We start from the raw sequence: 15849 nt of genomic DNA on the forward strand, positions 1-15849 counted from the left end.
TTTAATGAAACAAGCTTATAAAATGATCCTCCTTCACTGGAGTTCACATATGCTAGTAAGATTATTTGCATCATGCAATTCAACATCCAAACAATGTCCTGCTGGGAGAAAGATCAACTTAAAAGTCACAAGCAGGCAATGCTGTATTCATTCTTTGGGAGATGATATATATTGACAACGAGAACATGAACAAAATGATACTTTAAAATATCAAAATAACAACAGTTTTGTCTAGCCAAATTCTGCTTTAGACATAAACATGCACCAAGATTTTGAGACCTTTTGGAGAGCATGCTTTGAACCCTAGGTATTTGCCAAGAATGCTTCACTTAATCTTTCTTATTCATTCTCCACCTATTACACAATTGCGCAAAGTGCATTTCAATTAATTTCTTTAAGGATATGTAAATTATTGGAAAAAGTGCAAATAGAGGCAAAAAGGAAAGGCAATCCGTTGTGCATGAATTGCAGTAAATGGCAAAAGGTACAGTCTCCCAGAATTAAACCTTTCTTTAGCCAGACTAGCTTCTTCAACGATATCTTTTGGTTCTCCCAAATTTTTCCAAATGCAGTAAAATATATTAACAGAAGAGGTAGCACTAGAACGATAGTCTGTTTGAAAAAGATCAAACAGAACTAGTATGTTATCACATAAACAACTTAGTGGAGCCATCTTTCCAAGGCTAGTAAGGACCTTCAAAATCCATGAAGAAACTTATCAAAATGGTCTCCCCATCCTAATCGAAGGTAATAATGCCTTGACGACCACCACATTTCTGGCCTGCCAGATAAGACCTGTTTCCATGTTAACCTCTCGTGAAAACCCACACAGCCAACATTGGACCTTCAGCCATAGCAGTTTGGAACTCCATTCAGAAAAGATGATACGCATCTTCTTTCAAGTCGCAAATGGGGCAGACTGGCAGGGCCCATTTCCCGAGTCTGTCCATAGTAGGGGGTTCTCTCATCAGCACCTTCCATAGGAAAAAAGTCATTTTTGCAAATGATGGATTTTTCCATGGCTTCAGGCAACCAGTGGACCAAATTTTCTGTATGTTTGAAATCCGTTACAGCCATGTATAGGATTTAAATGATGTGTTTCTTTTTGCTTTACAGTTGTGCAAAGCCATCATCAGCCTTCACATCTTGCATTTAATCATTTAGGCCTGGATCACCTATGCGAAGAGTATCAACTGCACTCTAACCTGATATTCTAAACATTAGGCCTTGAATTACCAAGGTGTAGTGTTACATTATAACTATCTTCTCCTTTTTCCTTTTCATACACAAATTCTGAAGAATCGCCAAAGAATTCCTCACAAAGTACCACACTGCCAAATTTATATGCACAAAAGTTCCTAGAATCAGATAAAGCAATCCATAACGGTAGTGGAAGAGGTTAGCTTTACATTTGTTACAAAGACAGGTCAATGTTTGCTTCAGAAATCTTACGGCCAGTCATCAAGAAACTGCAACAAGCCCTTCACATAAAATAGCATACAAACTCACGATCAGTTCACAGGAAATCAGACTGATTATCAGCCATTCCATGAAGTTGGACTTTCTGTTTTGTAGAACTTCAAGAAAGAACTCCACACTTTTCTGTAAAAACCAGAACACCAGTTGAAACTTAAAATTCTGAGGGTTTGGAAGTTCATTATCTCAAACAGTCGAGCCAACCATACCTGGATGGTCTTCAGCTTGAAGTTCATATTCTCAAATCGATCAAACATTTCAAACTCTTCTTGTAAATACTCCCAGATACATCCATAACGTGAATCTTTCCAAGCAGACTCTGACCTGGCATCAAGAATTATAGAAACTCAACTTCAACAAACAGATGTAATCATTGATGCCAGCATCATCTTTGTCATCATCATAGCAACACAGTCCATCCAACTCTAGAAATAAGGATAACTATCTCAAGTGAGTTTCAGGCCAAACTACATGAGCAAAATTCCTTGACCTTGTTGACAACATCAGACTCAGTATCTGTGAAAATTCCTAGCAGCTTTCAATCGAATAGAGTAGAAGTTCTTAACTTAGTTGATGACATCAGACTAGACTTCCTAAAAAGTGAAGCTAAAGTAACATTCAGTTCATTGTATAAGCAGTATTTTTGAAGCCCATTTGAGGTAACATAAGATACGACAAAAACAAGTGCAAAAACGATGTTCACCATCAAAGAAGAAAGAAAAGTGATAATGGCAGCTCAACTTGTGTAGACACATGCATGCACAGTAAATGGGACATTCAAAAACCTTCCGCAGTACTATAACACCATGTAAAAATATCCATCCTAAAAAGGTACCAAACCCACCTATCCAACAGACGAACCCGAAGAACAAGATCAGCAAGGGTAGTGTTGGCAGAGGCCACAAGCTGAAAGAGTTCTTTCCGAGACATTGTAAAGTTGCCTGTTTCTTCCATTCTGCTGTTAAGCTTGCTAAATATGTTGACCATGCCATCTGCCTGTTTTCTTTTACTTGTTAGAATTGATTCCTTTGAATATGAACAAAACAGCACATATACCATAGAATTTCTGTTACAAGCACACTAATGGGCCCCTACCTTTTTTAGATGATGTTCCAAAGCCACACTCTGTCCAAGAATGTTACTCACGACTCTGATGTTGTCCATGTCCAGCTTTTGTAAGAAAATTGTATCAAATCCTGCTTGACTCCAAGTCTCTAAACTTGGTCTTATAACTATCTTATAATCTACACCCACAGCAAATATATATTACATATCCACTTCAAGCAATCAGGCAAGCACCAGTAAGGCTTACCAAAATGAGAGCTGTTAATAGTAAGTCAGTTTTGCAACATAAATAAACAAAAGCATCCTGTTTGAGTCCTGGTTTGGACACAAAAACATTGGATCAGTTAGGAGTCCTGTAGCAGATACACATGTAGAGACTAGCACCCTCGGGAAGTTCCACCTTCGCTACTAGTGACCAGCAGAGACTAACTAGGCAGGCCTGATGTGCCTCATTCAACCATGTGTAGGACTCAAATGGCCCCAGATGGCCAGAGTTTGTCAAGAGCTTGTATTGTGGAATGTGAACATGGAATCAGACTGCTCTATAGTATTGACCTATTCAAGCCTCTTTCTACATACATTTTTTATCAGACATACAAGACACAGCCCTGTTCTGTATTCACTCATTAGCATCTACCTTTACTCCACAAGAGTGCCAATGAAAGAACACAGCCATAATCTATAAATCTTGTGCATTTGCTCTATAGCATTGTTCTCTCATCCATTTTACTTCCATGTGAGATTTGCAAGTTCATAGTGCAGACAGCATTTTTACACTATCAAAATGGTTTCTGAACTGTAAAGCATGATGAAACATCGGACATGTGCCACTAAGCATCTTAAAAGGCTTCAGGAATGTAGTGTTTGACAATACTTTGAAGACACCCATCAAAAGCAGAGCCTTGCACTAACAATCGGATGTTTGCACACATTCATAATTTCCATCAAGTCATCCAATCAAATATGGATTACTCCCTCAATTCGATACTGTATCATATTCTAATTCAGTTAGCTTAATATGTTACCATCTTTTCTTGCTTCTTCTGTGTGATCTAAAGACTCCACACAATGCTTCTTAACAAGGTTTAGGTACAAATCCTCCTCATCTTGTAACATAAAGTTCACAAGAACTGCTGACCCATAATGAAAGACAACCAGAAAAGGGCCGGACGTCCAAGGTGTTCCAACCTGCCATGAGCACCAAATCATTTAGCTGTAACTGATTCAGGAAATATGTGGCTTCAACATCATCAAACTGCAAAAACCTTACTCTCTGCGGAAGATAAGGAGGTCCAACAGTGCAGTATTTGCATCTTGCAACAAGGGTTGTCCGAGTATAACTCATAGTTTCAATAAGTGCCTCATCCTTCAAGGCTTTCAAATCTACACTGAACATCTCCACTATCAGTTGGCTATCTTATGTGTGGCATGAGAGGACTACTATTATACTGAGCATCTCCACTAATCACTCACATAGCATGCAATTATTTCTACTTAAGACTATTGAAGTAATATTACTAATCTTTATAATGTATTGTTTCCACAAACATAACTGATATTGCTATTAAATATGCTGCTGTTCACATTGAAGCATGTATAATGTGGCAGACACTTCGAACAAACATTATAGATATTGCTCACATAACAAATATGGTATAGATCTCATTACACAAATAGGAGCCTTCAAAGTTCATTGTTCGACACCGAAGTATTTAATGAGTCTTCACATGTGAGCAGACCCATGTCTTTGGTGGAATACTTGTTTTGGTCCTATAAAACACCCTCTTTGTCACAGCTCAACAGTTTCAGTAAATGTATTTCCTATATTCCTACTTGCCTAGATTCCCTTCACAAAGAAAATCATGCAATAGACTCAGAGAATGCTTGCTGGCCATGGGTCAAGGTGATCAACATGGTGGGTGAGAACACAAGAAGTACACTTTTCCACCTATAAGACCTACACAAAAGCTTATGGTAACAGCTCAAAACATGTCGAGGCCATTCTTAGACATGAAAGAATGAAGTTTCCACAATGCCGCTAGTTTCTTCCAATCCTTACAGAGGTTCCCCTTCTTACCATAATTATAGCATTGACCCTTCTTCAACATGTCACCCCTTTGAAGCGGCCAAAGCACCTTAAAGGTGGTCGCCAAATTGAGATGGAAACATAAGGCAGACTCATGCTCGAGGAGCACAGATGTCACTATTCATGTGGTGGAAAACTAGCAAGTGAATTTGATATCTAAGCTCATGAGGATTTGCAACACCATCAAACTCTGGAGGCACGTTGTAGAGAATAGTCCCCACAAGATGGACTTTGGAAAGAGTATATTGTTGAGAAACCACTTCTTTAGTTCACACACTTCATTTAGGGTTTCGCATTGACAGCCCCAAAAAGAGCTGGTGTCCACATTTTGGACACTTTTTCAGTGGGCGCCCACATAGTGGTGCGCTACCCTAGACAACTAATGCCTATAAATAGGCAGTCACTTCATTCATTCTTCGCCACCTTCTTTGGTCACACCCCACCATTCTTCAGTCATTCTTCACCCCTCTTCCTTCGTCATCACATACCCTTCACTTCTCTGACCAACCCCTTCCACTGCCCTCACAACCCTTCAGAAGGACATTGCGGTTCGTGGCTCCCTCGTGGCTGCCTTCACCCTTCCTCTTCTACTTCATGCGCCTTGTTCCATCATCAGGCCCTACGTTTGGAGCATCTTCCACCTGGCGTCACCATCCTCTGCTTGGCGTCAACACCCTTCTCCATCAAGTTCCACCTTCACCTGCGTTTTTCAATGTGGAGACCTTCTCCTTGCTTAGCGTTGTCATCTCTAGCTTGACATCAGCATTGAAACCAGCCTTCCTTCTTGGAATGGGTGGTGATAACCTGATTTAAGAGTTAATTACAGCAATAAATAAATACACATAAAATGAAATACACACTTTACCATAACATTCTTGAACAGTAGACACCCTGTTGGCCCCAAAATTGACGCCCCTTGCGGTATTTCTTTCCACCCTTGGCTCAGCCTGAGCCTCATCTTTCCCCACCCTTGGCTCAGTCTAAGCCTCACCTTTCCCCACCCTCCACTACTCAGATTTGACATCTTTGCTAGCCCAAATACCGTCTTCAGCATGGTCAACGGCACTTCTTTCATCATCAAATGATTTGGAGTCCATGATCCACGAGTTTTTAGATTCCCCATCTCTTGTAGAGGGGGCTTCAGAGGGGGATGTACTCTCTTTGCCCTTAGAGGGAGGTTCTACTTCTTCGGCTTCAAAGGGGGGCCCTGCACCACCCTCAAGGGGGACACCTACTCATCATGAAGTTTGTCACCCACCCTTTACTCTTTTGGGATGGTTGTCCTCAAATAGTCATTTCTCCTATTGATACCCAAGATCTTCAGAGGCCACCTAGATCGAGGCCTTGGAGGTTCAATCGCGACTTGGTGATGAGACCTTCGAATTTCTTCCAGCATTGAGCTATAAAGCTAGCGGCTTCTCTCCCAAGGTGGAGTCAGGTTCTACAGTTTACGGCGTCTATTGTTCCTTACTACAAGTTCCCTTTCAAAAGGAAATCTTGGATCTCCGGGATCCTCTTCTTCTTCGTCGTATCTCTCTTCGCTCCTCTTTCTTCATCCCTTTTTGGGCCTGAGGGGGGGTGTTGAGAAACCACTTCTTCAATTCACACACTGCATTTAGGGTTTCGCATTGACAGACCCAAAAAAGGCTGGTGTCCACATTTTGGCTACTTTTTTAGTAGATGCCCACACAACGGTGCGCCACCCTAGACAACTCATGCCTATAAATAGGCAATCACTTCCTTCATTCTTCGCCATCTTCTTCAGTCACCATCCCACTATTCTTCACCCCTCTTCCTCCGTCCTCAAACACCCTTCACTTCTCTCACTAGCCCCTTCCACTACCCTCACACCCCTTCAAGAGGACATTGCGGTTCATGGCTTGTGGTTGCCTTCACCCTTCCTCTTCCGCTTCAAACGCCTTGTTCCATCATCAAGCCTTGCATTTGGAGCATCTTCCACCTGGCATCACCATCCTCTACTTGGCGTCAGCACCCCTCTCCATCAAGCTCCACCTTCGCCTACGTTTTTCAATGTCGAGACCTCCTTGCCTGGCATTGTCATCTCCAGCTAAACATCAACATTCTAGCCTTTGGCGATAGTCTACATCACCAAGCATCAGTGATTTCATCACTTGTCTATTATAGGGCCTACTGGGACCTACGTTTTTGCATCTAGGCTCCTCCATCACCTAGCATCACTCGTTTGTCACAGAGGTTGCTGGCACCTGCGTTTTTGCAGCCCGGCTCATCTTCCATCATCTCGCGTCATCATGATCCACCTGGCATCAACATCTAGGCTGCTCTCCTTAAGTTTGATAGCTCCAATACTCTAGGATTTGCGTTTTGCTGCCCAGGTCACTCTCCGGTATTAGAACACTGCGGTTCGCTCCCTCAACAACTAGTAATCATCTTCCACATCTCCGAAACATCAGAGGACTGCAACTGTTGTCCTTCACCTTCTAGTGATTACTTCGATAGCCCACTGCCCAAAAGACTGCTTTTGCTTCCTTCACTACGCAAATTTCCCACAGGATAGTGCAATTATCTTCTGAGTTTTAGCTCCGTTATATCAGCTTTTCTTCTCATAGCATGATTCAGTGCATCATCACCATGTACTTCTTATGTTTCTGAGTTTCTCTTCTCCCTCAATGTTTTCCATACACACTCCGTGTTACTCCCCGCAAAACCTACTGTCTCTCTGCACTATCGCTTATATTGACATGGTATCAAAGCATACATGTTATTTTTGACACAAAGTGCATGTTGTGACGCTAATCTTGGATCTATGTCAATCAAAGAATCAATGACTGAATCATGGAAGATTCACAATGCTTTTCATGTGAGTCTTCTTAGGCCTTTCCATAATGATGTGCCTGAGGATATCAATGATGATGAAATCTTGGTTCTTAAGCAAATATTAGCATATAAGGAAAGAAAGGTCAAGGATAAAGTCTCCCGTCACTACTTGGTGAAGTTTTAGAACTATGCACCACTTGATCTAAAATGGATAGAGAAGGATGAATAGGTAGAATCACCTCATTTGTTACAACCTTACCTTGATGCTTCTACCTCCTTTTGCGATCTCTGCTATATAGCGACCAATGAGATGACTCCGATACTCAAATGTGAGGGAAATTGTCGTAACTGAGAGTAAAATTCAAAAAGCAACCCCTACATTAACCCAACATTGGCCGTAGCATTGCAAGCTCTCCAATGATGAATGTGATCGGGGTGAGAATATCAAGGGTCTGGCATAGGCTCTCAGTACAAATGAAAAGGTCCCAAAGTCCCTAAGATTCAAGCACTTGTTGCATGAAGTTCAACAAAGTGGTAAAATTTGACCTGTTAAAACGAGTCTTATCCGTAACGGCATTCTTGGCGGTTGCAATAGGGGAGATGGATCACTAGACGTGCTAAATGTCATGGTCCCTCCAAGATCAAGAGGATGGCCAGTCTTACCAATCACTCCAAATGGAGTAGTAGCACTGGTTGGAGGAGTATAAACCAAACTATATGTAATGCACAAGTACTCTTTAAACTCTTCCTCTGTAAGATGACCAAAACATGGAGAAGAAAATCATAAAGGTGAAGGTATGTCTACATCCTCCTCAAGACCATAATGCCTTTTTAGAGCCTCCAATGATGGAGACACTTGATAGGGCCTTGTAGGGTTCCCAAAGGAAGATACCTTAGACATTATGAGTCAGAATCGAGTTCCGTGTGAGTCTCCCGCAAAGACTAGCCTCTATAATCACCGCACGATACTCTTTAGAAGAGCACCAGCTATGATACCATATGAAGATCTTCTAGGGTTTGCACTGAGGAAACCCAACATGTAAGACCAAGACTAAAACACAATGACTCGGACGGAAACAAGCAAAACTCAAACCCTAAATGCAAAACATAAAACGCAAATACAAAGAAACACGTAGAGAGAAGAAGCTCTGAAGTGAATGTGTTGTAAATGAATGTAAGAGTGTACAGAATACCCGAGGGCAGAGCAATGAAGTGTCGTTGAGTGGCATCCACCAAAGATTGATCCCAAGTACTGTGACCACCAGTTAGAGTGCAAAAGACAAGAAAAACACCAAACACTGATCACCAGAGAGTTGGCAGACTGAGGCAACAACAGGGATGATGCCTGAGGCAATGGGTGACAGCAGAAAGCTACAAATGCAGCAATGTTGCAGCCACCAAGGGGATGGAGAAGATTGCCAGCTGCCACCAAGTGAAGGAAGAAGCCAACAAAGACAATACAAGTTGCCTGGAGTTTGGGAAGGGCTGCCACCAATTGTCACTTGGCTAATGGAGTATCAAACGTAGACAAGAGGAGACAATTTGTGAGCTCACAATGGCAAATGGACCAAACGCAGCAGAGGAGTGAGAATCTGCACCAAAGAAATGAGACTAAATGGTTGGCAGCCTATCTATTTATAAATGTTAAAGGGTACCCCGAAAAATTAGGGTTTTGGGGAAACACTGAAACTCTCTCGAACCGCGCACCAAATTTATGTTTTTCATTGATTAAGCGTGTTTTGGGGCTATTTAAAAATGCTAATCAACTATAAAGCGTGTTTTTAGCTCAACATGGAGAATTTGGTATGGCATGCAAGGGCCATGTAGAGCCTATGACATCACTCATCGGAAAACTTCATTTGCACATTCAAAGATATACGAACAATGAAGAGCTTTTTATTGCTTCACTTGAGAGTTATGATGTCTTGCTTGCTATGCTTTGGTACCATCATATGCATACAGTAATTGATTCACATACTAAAGTGATCACTATTCAACATAAGGGCAAGACTTTGGATGTAAAGTGAAAAGGGGAATCTATCCCTGTTAGATTGACTGCTGCTATTTCCAAAGTAATAAAACATGACCTTTCAAGGTACTTGGTTTTTACTAAGGATATGGTTAATAACAAAAATGTTGGAAACATGTCAAAGTTAAAGAAGAATCACATTTCATTTCTAAAAATGTATCTTGATTGCTTCTTTCAATCACTTTCACGGCAGCTACCACCTAAAATGCTAGAAGATCATGGCATAGATCTTATCCTTGGAAGTAGCCCACCTAATAATCCACCCTACAAGCCAAGTGCAGCCCAATAGGAGGAGATAATGAGTCATGTGAATGAGTTGTTGGAAAAAGGGCTAATCCAACCCAACTCATCTCCCTTTTGTTCTATAGTGCTTTTGGTGCAAAAAAAGGATGGTCCATGGCATATATGCATTGATTATCGTACTTTGAATAAAATCACGATAAAGAATCGGTTTCCAACCCCTTAGATCGATGATGTTATGGATAGATTACAAGGGACAATCATATTCAGCCATATAGATTTGAAAAGTAAATATCATCAAATTCGCATTAGACTGATGCCCGGGCCCTGGAGGATGTGCCTAAGGCAACTTTCAAGACATCTTTTGGGTTGTACAAGTTTCTTGTCATGCCTTTTGGACTTACGAATGTTCCCGCCACTTTTAATTAGATGATGAATCACATCTTCAAGCTCAGTCCTTATAAATGTGAAATCATAATGGGCTCAGCCCTTATCAAAAGAGAAGAGGTAGTATGATTCTCTTCTACCTCACCTCAAGGCTCGGCCCTTATAAATGGGCAGCCCCCTCCCCCCTAGGCCCTATTTTCTTCAAGCCTCCATCTTCTTCAACTTTCAAGCACCCTACTGTTGGAGTGCGCGGGTAGCCGAAGCGTGAAGATTTGCAGCAAAGGAAGTGAGCAGGTGAGTGAGAGTCAGAGTCAGAGAGAGTACGAGCTGATTTTTGGGTGTACCAACAATGTGTTGGTACACAAAGAATAAAATGTATTTATACTTGGGGCCCGTAAGGGTGCATTCACATGTACAACATAATACACGTGTAAAATACACGGAGGTGAATAAAGGACCTTTACATCCCAACAACCTCCCACTTAAAGGTCCGGAGTAAACCTTTAACCAACTCCCACTAGTCGTATGCAATGCTCATGCTGAGCCTTGCCTAGACTTTTAGTGAGAACATCTGCAGGGTTGTCCTGTGTTTTGATCTTGGTCAATGTGATTAGACCATCCTCCAGAATCTGTCTGATAAAGTGATATCGCATATCAATATGCTTTGTGCGTGAATGATACATGGCATTTTTAGCCAGATACACAGCACTCTGGCTATCACATCCCAACACTGGAGTACTCATAGACATGCAGAGATCCTCTGCGAGTCTGCTCAACCATATAGCTTCCTTAGAAGCTTCAGTAGAGCTGATATGTATTCAACTTCAGTAGTACTCAGTGCTACGATGTTCTGCAACCTGGAGCACCAAGAGACGGCCCCTCCAGCAACTGTAAAGACATACCCGCTAGTGGACCTGCGAGTGTCTAAGTCACCTGCCATGTCTGCATCACAATAACCCTACAGAATAAGTGTACCCTGCCCATAGCAAATACACTTTCTTTGTGTACCCTTCAGATATCTAAGAATACACTTGACAACCTCCCAATGTGGTTTGCCAGGGTTTGACATAAACCTGCTGACAACTCCCACTGCATGAGCAATGTCTGGACAAGTAACCACCATAGCATACATGAGAGAGCCACAAGCTGATGCATAAGGGACTCCCTTCATAGCATTGGCCTCCATGTCATCTTTTGGGCTGTTGGCTTTACTAAGCTTAAGGTATGGAGGTAAGGGTACTCCGAGAGGCTTAGCTTCAGCCATGTTAAATCTGTCTAGTACCTTTTCAATGTACTTTTCTTGAGATAAGAACAGCAATTTCTGCATTCTATCCCTACGAATCCTCATGCCCAATATATGCTCTGCATTCCCCAAATCTTTCATGGAAAAAGCTGATTTCAGCTGATCTTTGAGAGCATCCAAGCTAGTCTTTCTCTTCCCAGCTAGCAACATATCATCCACATATAAAACAAGTATGATAGGGCTGCCATCTGTATCCTTTTTCATATACAAACAATGATCTGCATGGCTGCGCGTAAACCCATGAGAGAGCATAAAAGTGTCAAACTTTTTGTACCACTGCCATGGTGCTTGTTTCAGCCCATATAAGCTGCGTTTTAGTTTACACACCAACTGCTCTTTTACAAGAACTACAAAACCCTCGGGCTGTTTCATGTAGATCTCCTCATCAATGTCACCATGCAGAAAAGCTGTTTTCACATCCATTTGGTACAGCTCTAAATCCAATACAGCAGTGAGAGCAAAAAGCACACGTAGTGTGGTCATCTTCACGACAGGTAAGAAGACCTCCTGGAAGTCAATCCCTTCCTTCTGTGCATACCCTTTGGCAACCAATCTTGCCTTGTACTTGGGTTTCCCATCAATTGTCTTTACTTTGTAAACCCATTTGTTTGGAAGAGGCTTTCTTCCTTTGGGCAACGACACAAGATCCCAAGTATCATTAGCATACAGAGATTTAATCTCTTCTTGCATAGCTAGCTCCCACTTATTGCTGAGTTTGCATGACTTAGCCTCTTTATATGTCAGAGGCTCACCCTCATCAGTAAGCATCACATAATGCAAAGAGGGGCCATACCTATGTGGCTGCCTTCTTAGGCGTGTAGACCTGCGTACCCAATGATCTACATTCTCAGGAATCGGATCTACATCTAGAGGCATGTTATTTTCAGCATTTATTGGCTGCTGTAAGCCATTTTCAGCATGCTGTTCATGCTGTACAGCACCTTCATTTTCATTTCCAGCACCTGCATTTTCATAATCAGCAAGTCTATCTTGCTGTCCATGACCTCCCTATGCTTCTATTTGCTGTCCATCATCATCTAGCTCAAAGATAACCGGCTGATCATCAGTTTCAGCCTGTGGTACAACACCATGAGGCTCATCATTTGAAGTAATAGGTGGCTGCGAATTCTGAAATTTGACCTTTTTCATGTCATCAGAGGCTAAAGTACTTTTCAGCAACTTTGCCTCATTAAACACAACATTAGGGCTGCGAACAATTTTCTTGGACTGAGGTAGCCACACTCTATAGCCAAATTCACCCTCATCACCATAGCCCATGAAAATGCCTTTGGTGGATTTCGGGTCAAGTTTATTCCTCAGCTCATCTCTAACATGCACAAAAGCATCACAGCCAAATATTCGTAAATGGTCATATGAGGCCGGTTTGCCAGACCAAACCTCCTCAGGGATGCCATTATTTAAGGACCTGTTTGGAGAGCGGTTGCAAATGTGAACCGCGGTTTTAAGTGCCTCTCCCCAAAATTCATGAGGGAGATTAGCAGTGGACAGCATGCACCGCACTCTCTCACATAGAGTCCTATTGTATCTTTCAGCCACACCATTTGAAGAAGGGCTGTAAGGGGCTGTAAGCTCCCTCTTGATCCCATGCAAGTCACAAAAGGACTTAAATTCATTAGACGTGAACTCACCCCCATTATCAGTTCTCAAGCATTTCAACTTTCTACCTGTCTGAGTGGTCACGAATGCATGAAAAGTTTTAAAAACAGCAAACACTTCACTTTTCTTTTTCAACAAATAAACCCAAATCTTCCTGGAACAATCATGAATAAAAGAGGCAAAGTATGCAGCACCACCCAACGATTTCAAAGGCATGCTACATACATCAGAATGCACTAAGTCCAATACATTTGACTTACGGGAGACACCAGAGTAAAATGAATTTTTCATTTGCTTTCCAAACTGACAGTCATTACAAAAATCAAGTTTAGAGCCTTTTCCATCAACCCTCTTCAAAGAGGTAAGGACATCCAGACCTTTCTGGCTCATATGGCCTAATCTCTTATGCCATAACTCCAAATGACAGCCAATTTCAGCAACTGCAAGAAACTTGCCATTCAAAGCTTTACAGTGCAGACAATACAAAGTGCCGTTCTTGGTTCCTTTAGCAATCAGCATGGAACCCCTTTTTAATTTCCACAAACCACCACCAAACAGTGTGGTGTAACCATGCAAGTCAAGCTGTCCAACAGATAGTAAACTCTTCTTGATGCCAGGCACATATCTGACATCTTTCAACACAAGTTCTTGCCCATTATCCAAAGACAAGTGTATGGTGCCAATCCCATCAATGCTGCAAGCATGATTATTTCCAAGGTAAACCTTGCCATAACAGCCTGCATCAAAAGTAGCAAAGCACTCCAAGCATGGAGTCACATGAAAAGAGGCACCAGAGTCTACAATCCAAGTCTGAGTGACACCATCATCAACTGACAAAAGTGCATCAATCACATCAGCCTTGGTGATCTGCATATCCTGCATGTGACATACAAGGGTATCATAATCCACTGCACATAATACATCAGCCTCTGCATCTGAGAGCTCCTCTATGACAACACTGGAGGCCACATTGGCCTTTTCCTTGCCTTTACCTGCCTCAGATGCATCTGTCTTTTCCTCTTTCTTCTTTTTGTCTCCTGCATTCTTCTTTCTCTCTTGTTCCTTCTTGTAATACCTGCAATCAGGTTTCTTGTGGCCCTTCCGACCACACTAATAGCATATAACATCACTCTTTTCTTTTCCTTTGCTCTTGCTCCTGCTTCTCTGTCCAGCATTTGCATTTTTCTTTTCAGCCCTGCCTCTAACATTATAAGCTGAGTTGCTGCCTTCTCCACTAGACTTACGTCTAATTTCTTCATTCAAGATCGAACCCCTCACACCATCATATGTGAGATTGGGGTTATTGCTGAGAGAAACAACCAAAGTCTCCCAAGAGTCAAGCAATGTCATGATCAAAAAGATCGCCCTCAACTTATCATCAAAATCCAAACTTGCATCCTAGAGCTGATTTAAAATGCCAGTAAATGCACTCAAGTGCTCAGCTGCAGGCTTGGACTCATCCAGCCGCATATTCACCAACTTGCGCATTAAATGCACCTGATTAACAGGTGTGGTGATCTCATAGATAGTCTTCAACTTCTCCCATATTGCATGACCAGTGTCTAAACCCTTAATGTCTGTCAAAATGTCATCAGTGACACCCATCTTTATATAAGCCACAGCCCTTTTATTGACTTTGGCCCAATCCGCCTCAGACATTTGTGCGGGTTTATCCATTTGCAAAGCATCCTCACAATCCTTTAAGAACAGTATGCCCTGCATACGATCTTTCCAAAGATCAAAGCCCTGACCATCAAATCGCTTGATTTCCATCAAACTTTTAATGTCAGAACTGGAAGAAGTTGCAGCCATTTTATCACAAGTACAAGTGTAAAAGCACTGAACTGCAAGAGCACAAGCTAAATCAGTAAATACACTGCTGTTCTTGCATAACCACCAATAATCCTCTGCTGTTTTGACATAAACCAGCCACTGCACAGGCAAATAATGCAGAAATTTATCAAATTCTGTACAAAATTCCAAATTTCCAGGTCCAAATGTGCGCAAATGTCAGCCAAACTGACTCAGCTGAGCAAAATTACATCAATACATGAAAAGCCCCATTTTTTCTTGGTCCAATGCCAAGAAATTTTACTCGGATGAGCAAAATTTCAACAAATTTTGAAAAATCCCCAAATTAATTGAGGTCAATGCGCACAATGTCTGCAATTTCTGACACAGATGTCACTGTCAAGCATAAACAGCATCAAATCTGGGAAAAGCCCCAAAATTTCCAGGTTCAAATTTGCCCAAATCTAAGAATTGTGCTTGTGCGCGCGAACTCCCGTCAGTGGCAAAGGGGCTGCTTGCAGTAAACCTTAGAAAAATTTAAAAATTTTCTGGAAGAAAAATGTGTCGAATCTGCAGCCGTTGACCTTGCGCTGCCCGTCAGATGCCACGCAGCCTGGCTGCCTGCCCGCCGTCAGATGCCACGCAGCCTTGCGTGAGCTGTCGCCAGCAGTCGTTGACCTTGCGCTGCCCGTCAGATGCCACGCAGCCTATCGCTGGCTGTCGCCTGGTCAGCGTGAGTTGTCGCCTGACAATTTTGACCTGCCGCCTGATGCCACGCAGCCTGTCGCTATTGCCTGAAGCCACGCAACCTGTCGCTTCAGTTTCGTAACCTGCCGCCTGCAAGGAACTGTCGCCTGCACCTCTGTGAGCTGTCGCCTGCAATCGCCTAGTCAGGCACGACCTGTGATAGCCTGCTGGTCAGAACACGACCACTCCTGTGAGCTGCCAGGTCAAAAACGACCTGTGTATCTCGCGCGAGCGAACACTGAAGATGTCTCGCACGGACTCCGAGGAGCGCGAGCACCTTAACCTCAGCTCTGATACCAGTTGTTGGAGTGC

General features: G+C 42.4%; 1 protein-coding gene across 1 annotated transcript in view; it reads right to left on the bottom strand.

Moving 5' to 3' along the window:
* Nucleotides 1-488: 488 nt before the first annotated feature.
* The window catches only part of LOC148022899 (protein RETARDED ROOT GROWTH, mitochondrial-like), a 41742-nt gene continuing 26381 nt past the window's right edge, over nt 489-15849 (bottom strand). The window contains exons 2-7 of the mRNA XM_087695846.1: nt 3812-3929; nt 3567-3729; nt 2572-2720; nt 2321-2472; nt 1686-1800; nt 489-1602 (exon numbers count right to left, since the gene is read on the bottom strand). Coding sequence (XP_087551972.1) covers nt 1462-1602; nt 1686-1800; nt 2321-2472; nt 2572-2720; nt 3567-3729; nt 3812-3929 — 838 coding nt within the window. The 3' untranslated portion in view covers nt 489-1461. The remainder of the gene's footprint in view (nt 1603-1685; nt 1801-2320; nt 2473-2571; nt 2721-3566; nt 3730-3811; nt 3930-15849) is intronic.

This window comes from Lygodium microphyllum, chromosome 16 (assembly GCF_053477565.2).
Source record: "Lygodium microphyllum isolate KBCC chromosome 16, Lygodium_microphyllum_v1.1.10, whole genome shotgun sequence".
Classification (NCBI taxonomy): Eukaryota; Viridiplantae; Streptophyta; class Polypodiopsida; order Schizaeales; family Lygodiaceae; genus Lygodium; species Lygodium microphyllum.